Source organism: Melanostigma gelatinosum, assembly GCF_949748355.1.
Source record: "Melanostigma gelatinosum genome assembly, chromosome: 10".
In the NCBI taxonomy this organism is placed as follows: Eukaryota; Metazoa; Chordata; class Actinopteri; order Perciformes; family Zoarcidae; genus Melanostigma; species Melanostigma gelatinosum.
Window position 1 is genome coordinate 27,708,718 of NC_136643.1, and position 24,237 is coordinate 27,732,954.

General features: G+C 38.7%; 1 protein-coding gene across 2 annotated transcripts in view; it reads right to left on the minus strand.

Annotated features, from left to right (window-relative positions):
• Positions 1 to 7,786: 7,786 nt before the first annotated feature.
• Positions 7,787 to 24,237, minus strand: part of arhgap15 (Rho GTPase activating protein 15) — a 31,580-nt gene continuing 15,129 nt past the window's right edge. For both annotated transcript variants that reach the window (XM_079277732.1, XM_079277731.1), the window contains 7 exons: positions 20,959 to 21,082; positions 15,476 to 15,610; positions 12,695 to 12,793; positions 11,990 to 12,067; positions 11,104 to 11,238; positions 9,128 to 9,233; positions 7,787 to 8,668 (listed from right to left, as the gene is read on the minus strand). In XM_079277732.1, the coding sequence (XP_079133858.1) occupies positions 8,485 to 8,668; positions 9,128 to 9,233; positions 11,104 to 11,238; positions 11,990 to 12,067; positions 12,695 to 12,793; positions 15,476 to 15,610; positions 20,959 to 21,082 (861 nt within the window). In that variant the 3' untranslated portion in view covers positions 7,787 to 8,484. The remainder of the gene's footprint in view (positions 8,669 to 9,127; positions 9,234 to 11,103; positions 11,239 to 11,989; positions 12,068 to 12,694; positions 12,794 to 15,475; positions 15,611 to 20,958; positions 21,083 to 24,237) is intronic.

The window sequence follows — 24,237 nt, forward strand, 5'->3', positions numbered from 1 at the left end:
GCTACAGGTGAGTTACAACCACAGCAACAACCATGGATCTGGGAGAGACTGTGGGATTGGAGAGGGTCTCCATAATTATAATTTAAATATAATCTGTCCTTAAGGTTTGGGAGTCGTGCTTCTTGATGTCAATATATATGTTCAGTATGTTGTGTTGAATAAAGTGTGTTGATCAGCTTTGTTAACATCAAGCTACATAAGTAAAAGTGAATCACTTCCTGTCTTCACAGGTGGCAGACAACATGAGTTTCCTTTTCTGTGGGTCTTTGAATTTCTGAACTCTCCTGCCCTCACCACTCTGCCTTTACTGGAACCAGACTCCTTGTTTACACAACTTCCCACCTTAACAGCCATTCCACCTTAACAGCCATTCCCCCTTAACAGCCAGCAAGTGCATTTCCTGGGTCTGTTGTTTTGTTTTTATCAGCTTTGATTCTCCGTTTGTTCTGACCAAGTTAGTTCAGTTCAATGAGTTAAATAATGCATTTGATAAGTTAAATAATGAGTAAATAATAATGTTAAATGAGTCAAATAATGGCTTTAATGACAGAAAATTAAGTTGAACTGTTAAATAATGGGTTTAATAACATACAAATTATAATCATAATTATGTTAAATTAGTTTGATAAGTTAAATAATGAGTTAATAATATGCAAAGTTAAATTAGTTAAATAATACTTTTAAAGTGGCAACAGACAACTTGCATGTATTTTCTGTATCCTCGAATTTGCTGAAGTATTGTATTGATATGTTTCGGCCAGTAATGACCTGCTCAGGAACTACAGATGAAAATTAGCTAACTCCGACACATTTAAATGAAGGTAGATTCATAAGCAAAACGTAGTGTATATAATACCACCTGGTACCAAAACCACTTAGAATTTCTAAAATTCAAATTATGTGTGTATTAATCAAACTGTCTTTGTGTTGTTAAATGCCACATTTCCCACAAATACGAAATAATTTGGGTTACCTGACCAAATCTATTTGACTCAAATCAGAAAGATTTCTTTGAATTGTTCTTATTTATTACAAAAACTGTACCGACCGGAGTGAGTTGAATTGCAGATTAGAAAAATATTAATAATAATCTTCCAAACTGAAGTAAGATTGTCATTGAAATCTTTTCTCACAGGTATAGAAGGGTTTCAATCATTGAATTTAGGTGAAATCACTGTATCGAACAGTAGAGGAGATTTTAAAAAAAAATATGAAATATTTATTAAAATGTCAGTTTGTATTTGAGCGGTGACGTCATTATTGTGCCTAATCTTGCTTAAAGGTTTCACTCCAACGAATTGCTGTAAATTTACGGTGGATTTTCAACGGTATCTTACAGTATTTCACAAGAACTGTAACATACAGTTAAATGTTCATCTTTCACATGTAAATTAACAGTTAATGCCGTAAATTAACAGTTAATGCCGTAAATTAACAACAACAGCAGACTACCATAATTTAAAAGCACAGCACAGTATATTTTGTGAAGTGGTGGATACACGCTTCTCTATACAAGTTCAGTGAATCACAATCCATCTGCATCGTACTGTATTGTAGGTTAATGTGTCTGTAATGACGATAGAATATTTTTATTATTCAAACTGCTCATTGCCTGAAAGTCATTCTTGAGTGACAAGACGTGAGCGACTGCTCCTGAACGGGACTTTGGACACAACAGCTTCAGCTCATCCTTCACAGCCATGTGGTCAACGAGGAGCCGAGGTAACGTTACGCTTATAAGCCGAAATTCAAAGTCTCCAGATAATGTTTCACTTGTTCTGTTTCATTACATTTGGTTGCTTATATTAGTGGAGCTAACGTTAGCTCTGTAACGTTAGCTCTGTGATGTTAGCTAGCTCGAGCTCAAGTAGCCTTAGAAAGGTTAGCTAGCTAACAGCATAGCAAGTTAAGTTAACATAAATAAAGTTAATCACCAATTACAGTGTGAAGATGTAACGTCAGTAACCTAACTTGTGTTTACCTGTACTATTATTGAACTGTAGGACCGCAATCAGGACGATTATCAAAATGGAGAGAGGACCAGAAATCACCGACGTGTGTTCAAGATGATGAACAGTTGAGGTAATGCTAACAGTAACGTTACGTGTGTGTTATCCCAGGAGCAACATTAAAACCGGATCAAACTCATTTTAATGTTGAACGTAAGACCATTGTGGTCCATTGTCTTAGCTTCATTTCTTCACCTAACGCAGGGGTCGGCAACCTGCGGCTCTTCAGCCGCTCTATTGCGGCTCTTCAGCCGCTCTGTTGCGGCTCTTCAGCCGCTCTGTTGCGGCTCCCTGAGTCTACGTCCACACTAATACGTTTTTGTTTTCAACGATTTTTGCAAAGACTTGCACTGATATGTTAACACATGTGAGGCACATCCAAACCCAGTTGCAGACCCAAAGCTTTTTTAAGTGTGTTTATCCTGGATGTCATAGAACTTTTCAGAAGTTCAGAACATTGAGTTTCTAAAGTTTTCATTGTGTTTGTTTACAGTCACTCATCATCAGAGATTGAGGATACCAGCCAGATGCTGCAGTCAAGTCCTCTTTAAGGTGTTCTCTCTCTTTATTGTTTTCATTCATGTCAGTTCATGCTGTTCAAATTAACTATAAATGTGTATACGACTTGTTAACTGGCTGGACTGTGATGCAGTTCTATTGCACTGTTCTTGATACTATTTTAATTCAGAGTTACACTGTTGATGCTATTTTTATTCAATGTTACACTGTTGATGCTAATGAGTTCAGTTAAGCTGGTCATTAACGATTTTATTAGTTCTCTTCTAAACATGCAGTACATTTGAGTTTTGTGATGTAATACAAATGTCCCTTTATTATTTGAGAACATGTATTAAGCTGTGGCGACATTGGTACAGCTGTCTCTTTGTAAGGCATTGCTAGGCCTATGTACTTTTATTGTTTGTGTCTGTCTTTTTATCTGTCTGTATGGACCCCGAGTCTGAAATAAAGTCAAGAACAGAAAAAAATAAAGTCAAGAAAAAACTGCAACAATTATGCATTGAATGTCTATTGTTATTCTTTTATTTGTTGGGAATTAAATGCAAAGGTATTGGGTTGTATTACCCCTTGTAAATAAACGGTAACATTCAAGCAGAAACCGTCAAATCACGGTAAAACCTAGTTATCCTACTATCACACACTGTAAAAATAAATTACGGTAGGGCACCGTAAACAACTAAATTACTGGCGTCCCTGCTGCCAGTAAGTTACCATTAATTTACGGTGAAATAGTTTAGAATGTGCTCGACCTAAGGTTACATCTAGTTAGAAAACCCAGTGACAATCTGCAGCTCGGAGTGTGACCTGTGAAACAGCTGTTTTCTCCAGGAGATAGTACCTAAAGACAGAATTGCATCGTGAAAGTGAAGCTTATAGGAAATCAATCTAAAACGCAAAGGTGTCATTAACACGGCCATTGTTTGCATTGTGCAATCAACATTTACTTCATAGTGATAAGTTAAATACAAAAAACTGTCTATTGCCACTTTAATGAGTTCAATGAGTTCAATATAAAGTTGAATAAGTCAATATAGACTTTCTATCTGCAGTTCACAGGAGTTGGATGATAATTACTTTACATGCTGTCTTTCGGTTCTCCAGTTAACAGATGTTGATCCATGAGTTATTATGGAAAAACTAAATTTTTAGAATGACAAATCACAAGTTTGGAGTAATACAAATAAAAGTATTGTGGGGAAACAATTGGATGCTGAGCAAACATTTCTATCTTTTTTTTACAGCAAAATTCCCTCACTCAATTTTCAGTTACAAAGTTACAATTTCGGCTAATATCTCAGAATTTTTACATAACAATTTTAACAATGTGGTCTTAAAGGTGATAGTGGTGATCTATAGATATGAAAAAAGTTGACATAATTAATTATCTTTGTACAGTTCATTTTCAGGATAAAGTCTAGCCCGTGTGCTCAGCTCAGTAACTTATATTTCCTCCACAGAATTCATGGATCAATAACAGCTGTGCAGAATAATTCATGTAGCTGTTTACGTCATGAACTCCATGTGCTTTGATGAACGTGTACATCAGCTTTTTAGTGGTATGTCTTTAACACGTTACACTGTAAACTGTGCACCGTTCATCATCTGGAAAATGTTTCCCATCAGGAAAATTAATACATGAACAGTTAGCAATGATAAAATAAAACCAAATTTCATGAAGAGCCCATTGTAATGTACTCCTTCCACTGTTAGGAAATACAAATCTGTGATTTTAGGAGATAAAAGAAATAATTGAACATTATTCAATTATGATTTTTTTCTCTGATGAACCAAGTTTATGGGAGGTGGAGGGTCATTACATTATATATACCCTGCTCTTAAAATTAACCCTTTATATGGATATATTGCAACTTTCCTTCGAGATCCACACACACATATAGATATTATTATGAATATAATACTAGATTTCTTTTCTTCTCTTAACATTTTGACTTTCCTATCACAGTGACCCTATATAGTATGTCAAATATCATATTTTGATTTTATAAGCCAAGTGTATGACAATATTGTTAAGTAAGTGAAAAACAATAAATACAAATAAAACAGAAGTTATGGTTAGCCAAATCATTTTTTACTTGGAAATGCCTTGCCATATTGCCCTATCAATTGAATTTTAGCCCTATAATGATGCGAATTACGTTTTATTATAACATTTTATGATGTTTTTATTTTCCTGGACTGAATATTTTATCACGCTGATATTGTGTTTTTTAAATAATTCATATTCATTACAGACTTGTTTTTATAGACTTACTTAATGGATTTCTGTTTTACTTTGTTGAGACAGTGTTCATCAGCTCAGATTGTTTCTATCTGTGTCAACTTTCTACAGTGTTGATCTGCTGCTGTGTTTTCTTATAAGTGTTGTAAGTGAAATTATCTGAAAACATCATGAACATTATTCTAAGAAGCACAGTCTTTAAGACCAGGTTTTTGTAGAACCAGTGTTTGCCTGTCTGTGTGCTTTATGTATGATTAAACTGTAGTTCCGTTACTGTGTTCGTGCAGTTATTGTGTTATATTGACAGAAACCTAAAATGATGGTTGTGAACAGTATGGTGATATAAACCTGCTCACTTCACCACTACGGTTAGAAAAAGCTGAATAGAACTTAATATTTATTAGACACAACTGAAATCTGTGTGTCACAACTATCTGCCAAATGTAAAAATGAGCGACAGGAAGTTAATGGTTCTGATCAGTACATTCATATACACAGGCAAAGATTAAGATTAAACCAATCAATAGCCTAATGCAAAACTAATAAACAAACATTAACTAGTCACTAACGATGAACATTAAAAGCCAAAGTAAAGAGCTGGATCTTGAGCTTTGCTTTGAACAACTCAGTAGAGTAGTCACTGGTTCAAGTCCCCACATGGACCAAGTATGGAGCATGGACCGGTAGCTTGAGAGGCAACAGTTGTCCTCCTGTGCACTGCCGAGGTGCCAATGAGCAAGGCACCAGACCTCCAAAGAACTTCCTGGCTACTGTGGAGTAATAGCTGCCTATCAGGATGGGTTACATGCAGAGGCTTTCACTGTACGGACATTTTCACAATTTACTGTGGATGGGTCAGGAAAAGTATTCCCAGTTGGATTAATAGCTAATAGTGTTTATAGTGCAATAATGGAATTTGGATCTATGGCAGTTGTTTGATATTAAATCGAAGAAGTATTTTATCCCCGCTGCTTTAACAGAAGGAAATTTGGAGCTCGTCTTTTTTTCCTTTCATTCGATAAAATATTTATTAAATGTTGACACGAGTTAGCAAATCTCATGACGTGTAACAAAATATTTAAATGTTGACACTCGTGAACAAATCTCATGACGTGTAACATATTTAAATGTTGACACTCGTGAACAAATCTCATGACGTGTAACATAATATTTAAATGTTGACACTCGTGAACAAATCTCATGACGTGTCACAAAAGATTTAAATGTTGACACGAGTGAACAAATCTCATGACGTGTAACAAAATATTTAAATGTTGACACTCGTGAACAAATCTCATGACGTGTAACATAATATTTAAATGTTGACACTCGTGAACAAATCTCATGACGTGTAACATAATATTTAAATGTTGACACGAGTGAACAAATCTCATGACGTGTAACAAAATATTTAAATGTTGACACTCGTGAACAAATCTCATGACGTGTAACATAATATTTAAATGTTGACACTAGTGAACAAATCTCATAACGTGTAACATAATATTTAAATGTTGACACTCGTGAACAAATCTCATAACGTGTAACATAATATTTAAATGTTGACACTAGTGAACAAATCTCATAACGTGTAACATAATATTTAAATGTTGACACTGGTGAACAAATCTCATGACGTGTCACAAAAGATTTAACTGTTGACACTCGTGAACAAATCTCATGACGTGTAACATTTTTAAATGTTGACACTCGTGAACAAATCTCATGATGTCGTGACCCTCCTCCTCCCATACACTAGGTGCTGATTGGAGGGCCGTCAGCTGAATGAGCCGTCTGCCGCTAAATACCATCTTCATTTGGCAGTCTCGCTCTTTGGGGAGAGGAGATCCTGTCCGCCACAAGCATTGACAGTTCTTTGAGTTGTTATATTATATTCACTGCTACACACATCCTTACGTGCACCTCAGGACTGATAACTGATACCAAAGGGTTAGGGTCTCAATTATGTTTGTCAGAAAATAAACTTGCTTTTCTTAGCAGCCAGCTTGTTTGTCTCAGTCTCTGAGCCGGGCTGTGACATAACAAAAGATTGAAATGTTGACACTAGTTGACAAATCTCATGGAAGTATTAGAAACATTTTACAGTTCACAGTGAGATTATTTCACAGGAGGGTGTAAAACTATAAGATCATGCATCTCATGAAGACTTGTAGAGCTTCAAGGTTAACAGTTCATACAACCTATATATTTTAAAAATCTTAATATGTAAATCAGATATCATTAGTCACAGTCTGGCTCTAAAACTGTGACAAAAATTGGAGACACACGGTTATACTTTACAAATGGTGATTTATTTATCCAAAATGAAGTCAAAATGAGTCACACAAATGGATGAGAGGAATCTGTGAAGTCAGTAGTGCCGGAAAATGTACTGCATGTTTTGCTGGTGTGACGACCCTCCTCCTATCATACACTTGGTGCCGGTTGTGTTTCATCTGTTACAGGTGCTGAGTGGAGGATCGTCAGCAGGAATTGGCTCATCCTTAAATACCCTTTCCATTTGGCAGGCGCGGGGGGGGGGGCTGGAAGGAAGACCTGTGTTGACGGGCGCACCACAATTGCTGCTTTATTTGTAAAAGTGCTGTTAATTTTTGGCGAGACAAATAAACTACTTTTGGCCGCCGGCTCATTGGCTCCCTGTTTTTTCTCAGTCTCTGAGCCGTATGGGGACTTGTCCATTTCTGGTTGTCTGCATTGAATTAAACTCAGTAGCAGCGGTAACATGGTAGGCTGTGCGCCATTTGTTCATCGTGCAGGAAATTTGAGTGTAGAAGTGTGTGTTAGGAAATTACAATAGAAGTGTTTAATGATTCATAATTAATAATTCATAATTAGAAGTGTTTTGGAAATACATAATTAGAATAATCATAAAAGTGTTTTAGGATTAGTAGCTAGAAGTGTATCTTAGTAGAATTTGTAGACGTGAAACTTGTGAAGCTTTTGCCAAAAGTTGCAAAGTCTTATCTTTTATATAGAATGTTTATCATAGAAGGGTTAAGCCATAACAGACAGTCAGAATGTATTAAGAGTAAGGCTTAGGGACAGAGAGATTTCTAGACAGGCAATTATAGATCACACCCGTGCGAGGCTCCTGCGAGGAGGAGACGGTTGAAGTTAGCCAATGGGAATTGAGATAGGCAAAAGGGGAGGGGATTTTCAAACTGTATGCGGGAGGACTGGAGAGGTTTTCGGTCTCTTTGTCCTCCTGAGATGGGATCAGCGGTGGTTCCCGGCTGGGATGATGGGTAAAATGCCTCTCTGCGCAGAGAATATATATCTATAGATAGTTAGTCGTGTACTTCATTGTGTAATTGGATTAAATTCTTTTTAATTGTAAACCAGTTTCGGTAGATTTATTAAGAAGCGACGCTACTGAAAACAGCAGTTGGAACATGCGCTCCGGCCTTCTCTCTGTGGGTCAGACTCAAGCCCCCACAATCGGTTGCGCAGAAAAATATTTTCAGCAATTTTCAAACATAAACAATATTCTTGATGTGTTCGTGTTAATGAAAACAGTATGTTCTTCAAAATTTGTTCTCATCAGAAATCATCCGTTTATTGTTTACAGTCCAGTCAAAACCAGGCTCTGCCTCTGTTTTCTGTTCAAACAATAATATTTCTGATGAAATGTGGTGATTTCCAGCTTTGATGTTTGAATGTGAGTCCATTAGATTATCAGGTCCACTTCAGGGCACTTTACTTCCTGTCCAGGTTGAAGATTTCTTTGCTCTCAATGAGGATGAACTCCACAATTTGGTTCTGATAGACCATGTTGACTGCCATGTTTCCTGCGTCCAGCTCAGGCCACATCAGTGTTGGGCCAAACACGATGCCAATGCCCTGAGTTGACATCAGGTTCTTCCTGGAAAAGTCTAGAACTCTGAAAAACAACAGATATAACAGTAACTAAAGGGAAACATGGGAACATTAGTTTACATTTTAAATGACACGAGGCCCGCCAAGACAGTCTCGCAGACCGTTTGGGTTTTAATATGGCAAAATACTTGTTTAGACAAAAAAAGATCCTTCCTGTGTATTATGTCAGTGCTCTCTTTGAAAAAGTAGAAGTAAAGTTAAAGATATGAATGCCTCATAACATAAGAGGTGATGTATTTCATTGACTCTCCAGTGGATGGGTCATCGGTTTTGCTAACTGAATATACAAAGAACTACACAGAAGGGAGATATAGCTATGCCTTCAAAATAGTCCTGAGATAAAAGATTGACTCATACATGTAAGCGTATTCATTTTTTAATTTCTACTGAATGTTTTCAAATGGGTGACTTTGAGTTCTTCTTAATAAGTCTTCAGGTGTGGTTCAGGTGGACGAAGGCTTACCTGAGCAGGTGGCTGAAGAGCAACTTCATGGTGTCCTTGTTGGGTTTGGGCAGTTCCTGGATCAGTTTCTTCACAGCCTGAACTTTGAGTTTGGATTCTTTAATCTCTGCAAGAGAAATACAACAGGAGCAGTAGCTTAATAAATGCATTTTACTGTAGTTTGATATATTTAACATGCATACAGTATTTAGTTTAATATGTGTACAGTATTGCAGTATAATGTCCGTACATTAACGTAGTTAAACGTGTGTAGGATAACATGGTCAATATGTGCATTATAACGTCATAGTGTGTATAATATTGTGGGTTAACATGCTTAACATGTGTAATGTCATTAGACATGTATATAGTATTGTAGTTTATCAGGCATGTAGTATGTAAGTTTGCATGTGTATTAAAGATGAACAGATCAGCTCAGACGTTATCTGAACGTCACCCACCCAAATACATGATTTTCTCCAATTTAGAGAGCAGCACGCGCACATTTCACTTCTTTAATTAACAGTCATTGTAGGCTGTGTTGCTTTTTAAAACTTTGCAGGCTATTGATGTGTTTTCTTTAACAGTTTATTTTAATGATTACAGAAGCAGCTTTCAGTAATCGTAGTCTAAAACAAGTCATGTCACTGCAGCAAATAGGGTGGGACGTTGAAGCAGCCGGACTAAAAACTGTAGGCCAGTTAAACACTTGACAGAAGTAACAGAACTAACTAACTACATCACATAACCCTAAGCCTCTGAAATAATGAATCATGTTACGCTGCTGTACTTCATGTGTTATTGTCCACAACATCTATCAGCTGTCCGCTACAGAGAACACATTCGCATCCCGACTCATCACACACTGATGCATCCCAACTCCACGCTGGTAGATTAGTGCAGCAAAATATGGCGCTACACTACAGTCGCAGTAACACATGGTACAAGTAGTACGTTCAAACAAAAACACACACCTGGGTGGTGGCCACAAAACACTTAGATTTAGGAAAAACCCAATGGTTGGGCTTGAAATAAATACGTTAAACGTAAACAATTTAACACAACTATGTAAAACATGTCACGTCAAAATAACTCGACAACACTTTGGAACAAGAAAACCAGTCTCAGACACCGGCCTCCTGGTTGAAAGTCATGTTTAAATACATATAATAATAATAATACATTTTATTTATATAGCGCTGTAAAAGGCACTCAAGGACACTTTACATGGTAAAAACAGAAACAATAAAAGCATTTATGATAAGAACAGAATCGATGACATAACAGTAAGAAAGAACACGAAAAGAAAAACATACATAACTGACTTTACAGGTTAAAAGCAGATTTAAATAGGTGACTTTTAAGTGCAGTTAGGGTTAGGGTTAATATATCGTTTATTTATTTTTTCCTTTATTCAAAGTCATCACACTCCTGGAGCAAATATCGCAGCTTGGTCAGTGCTCATCCGACACTGAATTCCATTGATGACTGATGTTTGTCCAAACAGATAAAAGAAATAAAAAAAGTTACAGCTCTGCGAGAAGTTATTTGCAGTTCGTCACAAAAAGCACATTTTTGTCAACTAATGTTTTCCCCTGTCATAGCTGCTCATTGGTCCATTTTTGGTAATCATATTTGAGAGACCTGTCATTAATTTATCATTTCTTTTGTCGGTATTTTACCATATTTGTCTGTTTTATCTTTGTGTCACAGAGCGTTCTTTCTTCTTGGAAGTTTTGTGGAGCATTTTGCAAAGCTTGTTTTGCAAAATGCAATGATAATGAAGTTATTATTACTATTTCTTAAGGAAAATAACTTTTGGGTAACAGAAGGCTACAAATTGATGCATGTTTTTGTCTGGAAATTTCAGGAGGATCGATAACAGACAAATCCAATATCTCTGGCTATAAATAATCCCAAATAGGATGTGATGTCTAATAAAGATAGAGACATAAAGTTTAGTTTTTTTATTTTGATCTTTTGTTTGTTTGACTTACTGACAGCCTCCACAAACAGCTGGAAGAACCTGAAGGGGAAAAGTGGCTCGGGCAGCTCCCGGAAAAACATCTTGAGGGCCCCGGTGACGACGTGGATGTCCTCCCACTGACTTTGGTCCAGGTCTAGGTCCTCCTCTAGGGAGAGAGACCAAAATAAGACAAGGGTCAGTTCATCATTTAATGTTTGATCGACAGTATTTTACATTTACTTTGGCTCCTTTTTCACATCAACATGTGACTTTCCAAAACTCTGACCACTAAATATTGTCGTACTAATTTGAGTCTCGAAATTTTACAAAAGATGAAAACATCTGTATTACAAAAGGTAAAACACCACATAGTCAGTTCATCAGAACTTCACGTATGTTTATCACTGAATTTTAATCATTGTTATTTTCAACATTAAATGAATTCAATAAATTATAAATGTTGTATATTTTGCTGGAAGATATCTGAGGCAGTAAAAACATGTTTAATGCAGAAAAATGAAGCTGATAGTATAAATGTTGAAAATCAAACATTTGTGTCATAAACGGGAAGTAGCTGTGCTTTACACCACGAGGAAAAAGGCTTGTTTTTGGCTAAATGTTGAAAAAGTAAACACATGCTTGACTTCTATAATAATTCCCCATCTTTACTGAAGCACATTCAAGCTGTGAGAGACAAACACAAGAAGACAATCCTTCATCAGGATGTATGTTATGTGTCCAATGTGGGACGAACGTTTATTCATATGAGGAACATTTTGCAACTTTTCCTCATTGTGTTGAATAAACATAATCCTGGTGCAATTGTTTTTCTGTTGAAACATATTTCTTGTTGTAAATCAGTAAAATGTAGACGGTAGATGACAGTCAAGGAGAAACAATGTTTTTATTGAACTGACCCTGATCGACAATAAAGCGAAGTTTCTGGATTGTTGCCAGATTTCCACTAACTCTGTAGATCCCGTCAGCATCTAGACCTGAAACCACAAATAAATAATATACATATTCACAAAAAACACAAACTGACTTCAATCAGTAATTTAAAATGTAAAAAGAAAGCTCTGTCATTTGGACATAAAATATCTTAATACGTGTTGTCTCTGATTGTTAGTTCACTGGTTAATCACTGGATTCCTTTTGTCGTTGTCCACAAAACTGACATTCTTAGTTATTGTTATGGTTTTAAATGATTCAATGTGAGAAAGTTAAAGCTCAGGTTGGTAATCTTCCAAAAAAGGTTTTGTTATAGTTGTTGAAATCCCAACAGAAATCAATAAACGCTATGAAAAACTAAAAAGTGGTTTCTGTTGCAGGACTGTGATACAATGAATTTATAGCTCTCAGCTAATAATTATTAGAAATTATGAAGACAGGTTTTTATTGTAATATCAAAAACATTTAATTCAACATGGGAACAAGCTGGGCATGAAAGAACAGAGACAGTTCCTGGATCGCCGAGTGGTTTAGGGTTACAGCACATTCAAATTAGACTTTAGGACCTTTGTTGTACGTCATTATCCCTCTACTGTGTCTCCACTGTCTCTACTCTGCCTACTGTGTCTCTACAGTCCCTCCCCTCCCCCTCCCTCTGTTAGTGAACCTACCTCGCTTGTCAACTGCATCCAGACAGATCTGAACAAACCTTGGCACCGTGGTTCCTTCACGTTCACAGAGAGTCAACAGATGGCAGCCGAAAACTCGATCTGAGACAAACATTACAACTTTAACATTGATCAGTGTAGGTGACTATCGGCAACTTAAAATGAGTCACCGAGAGGCTAAGTAGGAGAGACCAACCTGCAGACGCGCTGGTTGTAAATGATTCGCGGATCCAGTGGCTGAGTTTGTATTTTTATTTGTAAACAACAAACAAACTTTGTGTTCAAACCCGCCATCTCCTTGTTGTACAATGGTGATCGACAGTGATCAACAGCGTCAAGAAATGATAATAGCAGTGAAAATAGTGTATGCCGTGTAAATAGCAGTCAACAAAAAATAAGGCTCCCTCTCACCCCCTCTCCTTCCATTCATCCAACTAAACTACGGAGCAGCATATATCCCCATTATCCCCAACACCACATGACTCAATTACTGGAAGTGACAAAAAAGGGTGTACAAATGGCTCAGGCCAAACCTGGCTCCTACAATCAGTGTGAGGTTTTATTTGTACCTTGTGAGTGTGTGTGTGTGCTGTCATGAGACACCTACTGTAGCAGGAACTACCACAGAACAGGTATCTGACGTGATGGTGTCACACCTGTGCAAGATGTAGTTATGAAACTTTGCATGTGTCTAGTTGAGATCGAAATGAAGGCCGAGTTTAAAGATGGATGAGGTCTTAGTGAGGGCACTTGAAGGCCTGATTTGGCATCGTGGCTGGTGTAATCCCATTGTGAGCTAATCTCTAGCTATTATTGCAACATGTTTAATGACTAATTGTTGATGTGTTCTAGAGCAGAGGTCTTCAACGTTTTTTAGGCCAAGGACCCCCAAACGGATAGAGAGATGGAGCAGGGACCCCCGACTATATGTATTGTATAAAATTGTGTTTTATATTAAATGGGCCTAGTGCCACGTATAAACATACCTCTTTATTGTGCATTCAATACTCAGTTATTCAAATAATACACAGGTTCATATATTCATGCTTTCATGCACGGTACAGTGAGTAGGGAGGCCATGCCACTGCCATTTATAAACATACTTTGTCAGCTGATATCAATGCTAATATCAACGTTGTCTGTCAACTGCATGATAATCATGCACACAAGCTGTTTAAATTGATGTTTTCATAAATGTGGAAAACGAAAAATGAGTGATGGCCTATTAGTGCCTCTGCCATGCATAAACATACCTGTTATGTTGCATACAATATTGAACTATTCAAATAATGGGTAGATTCATGTTTAGAGAACAACAAAAAAACAATATATATATATTAGGGGTGTAACAATACACGTATTCGTATTGAACCGTTCGGTACGAGGCTCACGGTTCGGTACGCATGGCGAACCGAACAATACGTTAGAATAAAGAAATTTTTTTTTTATTCATTATTCATTTTTTTAACTTTTATTTAACCAGGTAGTCCCATTGAGATTAAAAATCTCTTTTGCAAGGGAGACCTGGCCAAGACAGGCAGCAACACAAGAAACACATAGTTAGACAGAAAAACACAGAAAAAGACAAGTTAAAAGAAATTAAAAGTTATAATACTAGTATAATATAATAATAGTAATAGTATAATAATACTAGTGCATTTGGAAAATGCAGAAGCTTAAATTGTGGGAAATATCTTTTCGGTGGAGCCACTGTTCTCAAACTGGCAACCCACATGACGTAACGGACAGCGTGCTCTCTGACACGCCCACCACCAAAGAAACACGTTCTACTCCAGTCGGCACTTTTGCGTTGTGAGACGCACTACAGTTCACTCAGGTTTAGTTCCGTCATTGGTCATACTAAGATGATGATGGAGAATATGTAAGTAACAATACTACATAACATGAAGGAACAGTTTTTGTTTTTTATGCTTATGTGTTGCTAAGAAGACACCCCAGAAGATGGGTCACTCAGGTATAGTTCCATCATTGTTCAAAGTCAAAGAATAACTTGTAATGAATAAATATATTTTAAAATCAAGTACATTTCTCTGGCATTTATAGTTTTCTACTGTACCGAAACGTACCGAACCGTGGCTCCACTGTATTGTACCGAACCGTGAATTTTGTGAACCGTTACACCCCTAATATATATATATATTTTTTTATTTTCTTTTTTTTAATTGTCTAATCAACCAAAGAGTTCACAGACCCCCTAGGGGCCGCGGACCCCCTGTTGAAGACCTCTGTTCTAGAAGTATGACTAATCGACCAAAAGCTTTATAGGTCCTGTCTAAACCATAAATTAAATTAAATCTAAATATTAAATTAAATCTAAATATTCTGAATATACTGGTATATTTAATATTCTTCTTTCCTGTCTTATTTTATTACTGTTTTACTGTTTACTGTTTAGTTTAGTTATATTACTTGATTTTTATCTTTTATTTTATTTACTTGTGAGCAATGCTGCTGTAATCCTGTAATTTCCCCACTGAGGGACTAACAAAGGATTATCTTATTTTATCTTATACTTCACTATGTTTTGCTCCTTCAATAACCCATAGTGAATTTGCACATCATTCTTCTCCCACGCTACCTCAGTTAATTATTAGAGGTTACTGAAGGTTTAATGACTAATTGATCATGTTAAACAATAATTATAAACAGTTTAGTTATTTCCCTAACTCCTACAGGGTTGTAACAGGAGGATTGTAACACCCTAAAAGCTATGTAAGGGCACTCATATGTTCGAGGTTTAATGTGTAAAGAAAAAGCAGAAACCTTTGATGAGGCCTTTTTCCTTCAGAGTCTTCATGGACGGACGTCTGGTGATGAATTTCTTCAGTCTGTTCTTCACTCCGTTCTTGTCAGCGCTGTCGGAGGTGCTGTGTTTCAGCTTGGAGCTGCTGAACATATCTGCAGAAAAGAACATACACACTAAACCTGAAATACCTGACATTCTTTTCATTTGTTTTCAATCGTCAACATCCAGACACAGACTCGAAGACGTAAAAATGAACATTAGTAAATTTGAATTTCAAAGATGTCATTGAAGAGGACTATGCTCAACATGTCATGAAGATCCTTGTCATCCATGGAAATGCAACACAGAACGGCTTCACTCCTGACAATGTGTTCGTCGTCAGAGGGAAAAGAGGTTCTTGATGACTGTCAAAGTGTGGCAAAGGCTTGCCTTCTGCGTTTGTGTCCTTAAATTTGTTATTGGCAGCACTGATTTAGAAATGTTTTGTCTGGCAATGCCAACCAGATTATATATGTTGGTATTGGTGTGTCTGTCAGCAGTGACCTCTTTCACCAGTTAACAAGTAAAGCTGCTGTAGTTTAAAAGAAGATGTTTCATGTTTTGTAGAAGCCTTATGTTAAGACAATTTTATTACATAACAGTAGCCCAGTTTAAAAAAATGCAACATTCATATTTGAATAGTTGTGTAGAGAAGTAGTAGATCAAAGATATATTGTGTAAATATTACTTAATATTTGTCAACAAGATACAAGTCTAAAAATACGCCACAGTCTCCACCAACAAATTTTACTTCAATTGAGTGAAGCAGGCCAGCATAATAGAGGTTTGAGTAGTCAAGCCAAATTCTCATTTTTGGAACCAGCTGTTGCGCTGGTTTTTATATATATTTTATATACTATTTAACTATATATTTCACTTGTTGTATCACTACTAGCGTTCAATACATCCTAATACAGCAGTTTGGCGCCATTTTGAGATCTCATATCTCCTCCATGGAATTTTCTCATCTCTGTCTGAGTCGATGGAAACCTTTTTAAGGCCTGTGATTGGCGGATTTCATCATGTGACACCTTGTTCAGTGCAGAAGAGACTCAGGAAAGCAGTAGGTGGGTTATTAAGTAGCTTGACAGACCTTTTAGCCACTACAAATCCCGATCCGTGTGGCACAACCCCCACGCGTAAAATGATTCGCCTAGCAGGAAAATGCTGACCATTTCGTCACAGTTTCGCCCAGAACCTCCATTTTAACACAGACTGCAGGAGACAGCGCACACATCTCAAACGGATTACAATCAATTTCCAGCGTTTTTCGTCACGAAAATCACCTCAAGGTACGATGCGTATAATTTTTTTTGCTGAGGAGCGGTTTGTTCGTTGGCTTTATGTATGTAACTTTTGAATGGTTTCAAGGAGAGGAATTTGGAAGCTGTGAGTCGACTCGCGGTCGAATCCTCGTGCTTTCTCATGTATCCATCCGGCATGATAGCGGACAGCGTTGTGTTGGGAGTTGCAAACGGAGTGCATAGGTCGCCGATTCGTGGCGAAAAATACGTGATATTGTGGTAAATACGTGATATTGTGGTAAATCTTCTAGTTGCTTAAATTAGTTGGTATAATTAAAGCTGTGAGCAGCGATGAACGGGCCCTCGCCATGTGCGCGTCGGGGTGCTGGCGGGACTCCGGCCTGCGCGTCCGAGAACGGCTGCGACGTGTTCAATCCCGCGTGGACCGCCTGGTGCCGGAATTGACACTTTGCAAACAGTCCGATGCTTCCTGCGTCCTCTGCCTGGCGCTACAGAACGTGTGCGTCGTGTTGCTCTGTGTCAAGCGTGAACCGCGTAGTGTAAAAGTCACGTAAATGGGATGCAGTTTGTCAGAAAACGCAGATTTCCTTTCGCCAGCAGGTATCGCTGTGAGTACTAGTGACAATAAGCTTGTAGACATCCTCAGGCCGTGAGTGGTATCAAGCATGTGAAGTTTGAGACCGTTTGGAACAAGTGCAGCTGAGTTACAACAGCTTTTTTCACGGGGAATTACGTAAAGTAAACGCCCGCTACGGCTAAACGATTCCGTCAAACGTAAAGCTTTGAGTAACTTTTAATCACAACGGTCTTGACATGGTACTGGCAAAATTTAAAGTGGATCTGATGAAGTCCCTAGGAGGAGTTCGTTAAAGTATAGCGACAAGAAATAGGCCGAAATCAATATACAAACCATATACACTTGCTGTGGATCATTAATGGATCGACCTCATCAAAAGTTATTAAAAGCTTTCCGATACCTCTTAGCGTTTAGAAGATATGGACCAATAAACTTCTTAGGGGCGTGGCTTAATATCAATACACATAACTTCTCAACTGTTTGTCCTACAATTCCAAAGGACTATTTGCAAAGCGTCATTTCCGGCATCAGGGGGTCCACGCGGGATTAAACACGTCTCGCTCGCGGACGCGCCATCCGACGGTCGCGGACGTGCCATCCGACGGTCGCGGACGTGCCATCCGACGGTCGCGGACGTTCTCGGACGTTCTCGGACGCGCAGGCCGGAGTCCCGTCGGCACCCCGACGCGTACATGGCGAGGGCCCGTTCATCGCTGCTCGCAGCTTTAATTGTGTTTGGAGTGTGTAAAAAGTGACTTACATGATAGTGTTGCCCAGCTGTTGCTGTTATATAACATATGTATACATGCAAAATATTTACTCTCAATATATACGATTTTTTCATCACATTACATTTTTTCCTCCTAAATCGCGATACTGACGAATGTTAACAGTCCATAAAGTTCCGCATGCAGTGGATGTTAGCCTTAACCCAGCAAGTGTGAACGGTGACGGACCATTACAGAACTTAAACTGTAACGGAGGAAAAGACGGTGTAGACATCTGAACGCTGATTGGCCAAGACTCGACACGTCACATCAAAGATATTTTATTGCGAAGTTCACGACATCACCTTTTCTCCTCGTCTCACTCCAATCTCAGAAACGCTGGCTGCCCAGTTGACCCCCCGCCCCCAGAAAAACCTCTACGGATCTACACGATTCACGTGAATGATATATTTTGATTCAAAATGGCAAATTTCACCAAAAAGTGAGAAGTTTTCAGGTATGAATAAAGTTCTTGAAATAAAAAAATCTCCATGTGCCCCACCTGCTATATCACTGCTGCACCCCACTAGAGGGGCATGCCACACAGTTTGAGAAATACTGCTCTACACCGCAGCTGCACCTCCGGTCACATAGTCTGTCAAGCTCCTGAAGTGACACTACCATCATTGGACTCATCTCTGGTGTGGATGAGTCCACCTACAGGTGGGAGACTGACCATCTGGTGACCTGGTGCAGTCTGAACAATTTAAGAGCTCAACGCTCTAAAGACAGGGGAGATGGTTGTGGGTTCCTCCCCCTATCACCCTGTGTGACTCCCCCGTTGATGCTGTGGAGTCCTTCTGCTTACATAAACTTACATAAACTGTTCGCGCCCCTTCCATCTGGCATGAGGCAGTGGTCCATCAGGACCAAGACCTCACGCCACAAATACAGTTTTTTCCCATCTGCTGTTGGGTTAATCAATAAAGTCCGGGACCCCCACTGACTCAGATAGTATCATGAAAACCATATTGATGACACTGTATCACTGTTTCAAATTGTATCAAAGGCTGCACGGTGGTGTAGTGGCTAGCACTGTCACCTCACAGCAAGAGGGACCCGGGTTCGATCCTGTTACAACTTCTGGACACAGGGAGAAATCGCCCCCCCCCCCCTTGCAGCCATGCTGTCTCAATCGCCTCCAAAACACTACAGCAGGTTAAAGTAAAAATCAAATGGATTTATTATCCAAGAAGCATAAAAGCAGATACAGACAGTTACAAACCGAATCACACCACTAATAACAAAACAAACCTATATATAAAATCAAATGTGAGATCCAATCCGAGACACCCAGAAGGCTGGTCTGCCTCCTCGGTGGCCAGCAGAAGATCTGAAAATCCCCCAGAGCTTCAAAACCTTTTGTCCCCCCAGAGTTGCATTCCTCAGCTCATCGATCAGCTCATTGATTGGCTGAAGTCCAACAAGCCCCACCTGGGCCTATGCCCCATTGTCCTAAACTTCACACCTCTAGCAGCCACTTTCACACAACCCCCACTCCAGCACATTCCTGAAACCCCCTCTCACAGACACTTAATGCATGAAATGACCAGACTCCTACAAGTAAATATACTGTATCACATTATATCCATAATTAGGAGCTTTAAAACGTAAATCCCTCACAATCCCCGATCCCGGGTGGTCCTTCTGTGTGGAGTATGCAGCGTGGGTTCCCTCCAGGTTCTCCGGTTTCCTCCCACAGTCCAAAGACATGCAGCTCAGGTTATTTGGTGACTTGAAATTGCCCGTAGGTGTGAATGTGAGCGTGAATGTTTGTCTGTCTCTACATGTGCCCTGCGATGAACTGGCGACCTGTCCAGCGTGTACCCTGCCTTCGCCCAATGTCAGCTGGGATCGGCTCCAGCGCCCCGCGACCCTGAACAGGATAAGCGGTTTGGATAATGGATGTATCAAAGGCCTTTGAAAGGTCTATGAGAATAGTAATTAGAGTAATGCATATTTAGAAAATCCCTGGTAGGAGTATATAATCTATTTTTTCAAATGTTTGTATTGAAATATCCTCAAATGAAACAGAGTTTATCGCCATTGTTTATCAGGTCAAAATAACTGAACAGACTTTCATTGATATCGTTTATGGCAGAGTCAGGTTAGCAATAAATAGCACCAACAACAACATTCTTTCCACCAGAAACACCAGAGATCTCTAAAAGAGCAATGCTTGTTTTTCAAGCATTGGTCTGTATAAGATTTTTGCTGGTCCAACAAATGGTGACAAATTCCTCGGTGGCATTGTTAGAAGCTTTGGGTGGCATGGTGTGGTGCTCAGCTTTCAAGGCCTACTAGGCCCAAAGATCAGCGGGATAGAGCCAGAAACCTCAACAAGATACTAAGGATGGCCACAAATTTGCTGTAGAGTGTTGGTTAGACACTGCTGTTTAGTTAGCACCTGGGATTTTGAGTTCTAGGCAAGATTTTTCAGGATACTGTTAGATTGTAAACCAGCCATAACTTCAGAGAAACACAACAGCCATCTTCTCTGATAGCCGTTCTCTTTAGCTGCTAAATGCTATGTTCACCAGATAGTCTCCAATTGTGTGTGTCTGCTGCTGAGCTGGTAGTGACAGTGGGGTTCTGGACCTTTTATTCTGATAATAGCTGCCATCTGCGGCCGAAAACAATGCTGTGAAAGTGGTGGAAGTGAACCAAAACAGGAATGTTATTAAAACTAAAACATGAAAGTTGTCATAAATCTCTGCAGAGTCTGCAGTTGGGTGATACTTGCCTTTGACTCTTTCACTCAGAGTGATCATATCCAATTCAAAAGAAGACTACAAACAGCTGTCCTCTCAGATATTATCTATAGTAACAATGGGTTTGGGTGAGTCACTCACTGATGGAGCGTCTGTGGACTGGGTTGCGTTGCTTGGTGTTGGGAGAGGCGGAGCCATATCCAGGTAGGGAACCGTGTCTGGGCAGGTACTCTGTGCTGTTTGATCTCCGCGGAGGAAGTTTAGTCTGAAAAGAAAAAGAGTTACAACGAATCCCAGGAAGGCTGTCATTTCACCAAGGATATAAAGAACATCATGGTTGCTCATTCTGAAAAACATTTAATTAACCAATGTCTCAGATAGACTTTTTTCACTTACTGGTGTTTATTGCATATTTACATACACAAATAAAACAGAAATAGAACATCAAAACTTTCATCTGCAAAGAAGAGGATAGAGGTTACAACTGGTGATATTGTCTATTATTTGGGTATTCAAAATGTTATCCAATAATGTACATTGTTCTAAATCGAATTCATTGTTCCCATTTTCAGGGAAAACTCATCTTCTTTCACACTTTTTTTTACAATGCTTTCCATCACAAATTTTCTGTACAATATCTAACCACTTCCAGTTTAGTATATTGAACAGGTCTAAAATGGAACCCTTCTCATAGATTATATGTTGTAAAACTTTGTTCGATACTAAATTCACTCAGAATGGTTCTATTTTTGGCGAACTGTATATCAACCCCCAGAACCAGAGCTCCTGCCCATTTAGCCTGTGAGCTGTTTGTTGTCTGCTGTCGTTATGTTATTCCTACTGAAACTGTGTTTTTAAAAGCAATTTGATACAGCTCTGTTCTAGTTATCATTTGTCTTGTCTGGCTGCTTGGTAGAGATCCTTTGTTGAACCAAATTGGGTAACATTGGGGAAGCTTTCAAGGGCTTCTCTGCCATTGTTTGGTCTTGGGAGACCCTGATGTATTATGCCTCCATTTCAGAAATTGTATTCGGTTTATTTCTGTGAATCATCTTTCGGTCAATAAATTCTACTTTATTGTTTGTTCTAATTTTGCAAAGGGTTTCAGGTAAACTTGTTGTCTTTCTCCCTGTGTTTCTTTAGACATATTATATAGGCCGTAACATAGCCTGACATTCCATTAAACTATGATAAAGTTTAGGAATAATTCTTAATGTTTTTTTTATTCTATGTATTGACCATCACTTCTCCGACTATTCTTTTTTTTGTGGGTCTTCCGTTTTTACTTGTTTAATCTCGCAGTTGACGATATATAAACAAGTCTTCACTCTGAAGTGAAAATCCGTAGAAAGACCTACTGTATCGAGAATTACTAAAGAAGTGGTTTTGCGTTTGGTGTGATCCCATTGCAAGATAGTCTGGTTTACATTTTATTGTCTCACCAAAACACAGCACATGTCTCCTTAAGCTGTAACAAACATTTATAAAACATTTCACTTGACATGTTGGGTATATTGCATTGTGGTCTGATACATGCGCTAAGCCAATTTGGTTGCCATATAGTAATCTCCTTTTGCATTAAAAATGGTTGATTCTGAAATATTGTGATATTGGGTATCGTGTCTTTTTAGAGGATGAAAAGTCCTCCATACAGCAAGAAAAGTAATTTCTTCACAGTATTAAGTAGCACATATACAAACTCCTGCTCATTTTGCAATAGTATCACTATGGGTGAGGCACAGCTATTCACCAGTGACAGGATACCATGTTCTTTGTCTTTCACTTTAACATTTTCAAACAAATATCAAAGTTGCTACCCCTCGTTTGTGGCTAGCTATAGGTATGTCAGCTGTAATAGTTATTTTATATCCACATTTTGTTCAGCTTCTCATTCCCTTGTCATGATCAAGGGATAACCCAAACCATAAACATTTATAGAAATCAGCTTAAGTCCTTAACAATCCATCATTACACTTGCAATGATTGATTTTCACTGTATCCCCTCAATTGAACGCCTGAACAATTCTGAATTGCTAACTGGAACATATACAAAAACAAAGGTGTTTTGCGGGATAAAACAGCTTGGATGAACTCCCAAAAAATGTAATTTTCTCTCCTCCATAGCTCCTGAATCCCTTTCATAAGTTGAGGGGGAAAGGCTGGCACAAAAAAAGAACACCTCCTAGAAATGGGGAGCAACCCTCTGTGGGTCCCTCTGCTAATTGTAGCTCTAATATTTTGCATGTTTCCCTATTAGTCAGATTTATCTAGCATTTAAAGTTGTATGAAATTAATATTACACTTACATGTAGTTTGTAATATAAGGTCATATTCTTTGAACAAAGCTTGAAGCAAAGGGATTTGTCTATGAATATGTGTATACCCATGCAGCTATATCATGTTTGTAAACCTGAATGTTCAATAACTGCAAGAACTCAGTATTATTCAAAACAGCATATGTACCTTCATAATTATATTGCAGTTCAAGCATGAGTCTTTTGTTAAACTTCCTGGAAGTGCTCTTCTGACTGTCTCTGATTCTCTGTGTTTCGACATGCTAACCCTAACCCTGTTCAGGCAGCAGAGGCACATCTCACTTTGTGGCCTCTCCGTCGCAGCTTCTCGCACAGCTTCTCGCACAGCTTCTCGCACAGCTTCTCGTGAGTTGTACATTTCTCTGTCTTAGTAAATATGAATCTTGGTGAATGGTGTCTGAAAACTGATTGTTCATATCTGCTGCGCAAAGGATTGTGGGTCAGAATAGCCAGAAAAGCATGCTGGCTGCACAATGCGGTCTCCTGGTAGAAAGTCCTGTGTTTGACCCATCCACCATAATCCTTCTAACTGTTTATACCACGTCACTAGCTTAGAGCATAGCATATTCACGTGCATCCATTTCATTTGTGTCTGCACCATTAAAAAAAGGATCCTAATTGACTTTTCATTGGAATTCTCTCAATGGTGCCCACATGTAATTTTAACACATGTGCGACCACCACGTAATGTACTGTCAAGAGGTGGTGGTCATTTCACTTATTTCTGTGAGATCATATATAACAGAAAACTGAATATCTTTGAGGTTTGGTGTCACAGTTCAGCTCCACACCCTCGTCACTCTACTTGTCAGTCACTCCCTCCTCATCAGTCTAAACTCCCTTCACCTGTTCACTCACCTGCCTCTGATCAGTAATCAAGCCCCTCTATAGACTCCTGCCTCCCAGACACACATTTGCCAGATTGTTTTTCGGTTTTCTATGCCAGACTCTCAAGCACGCTCTCACGGACTGATCTCCTGTTACCGACCCTGCCTGCCCTGTTCTACCCGCCTTGCCTGACTACCGGGTAAACCCACCAGCCTTCTGATCCTGACCCTGATTAACTCTGCCTGCTGTATCTGGAAGTTTGTAATAAAATCCAAAG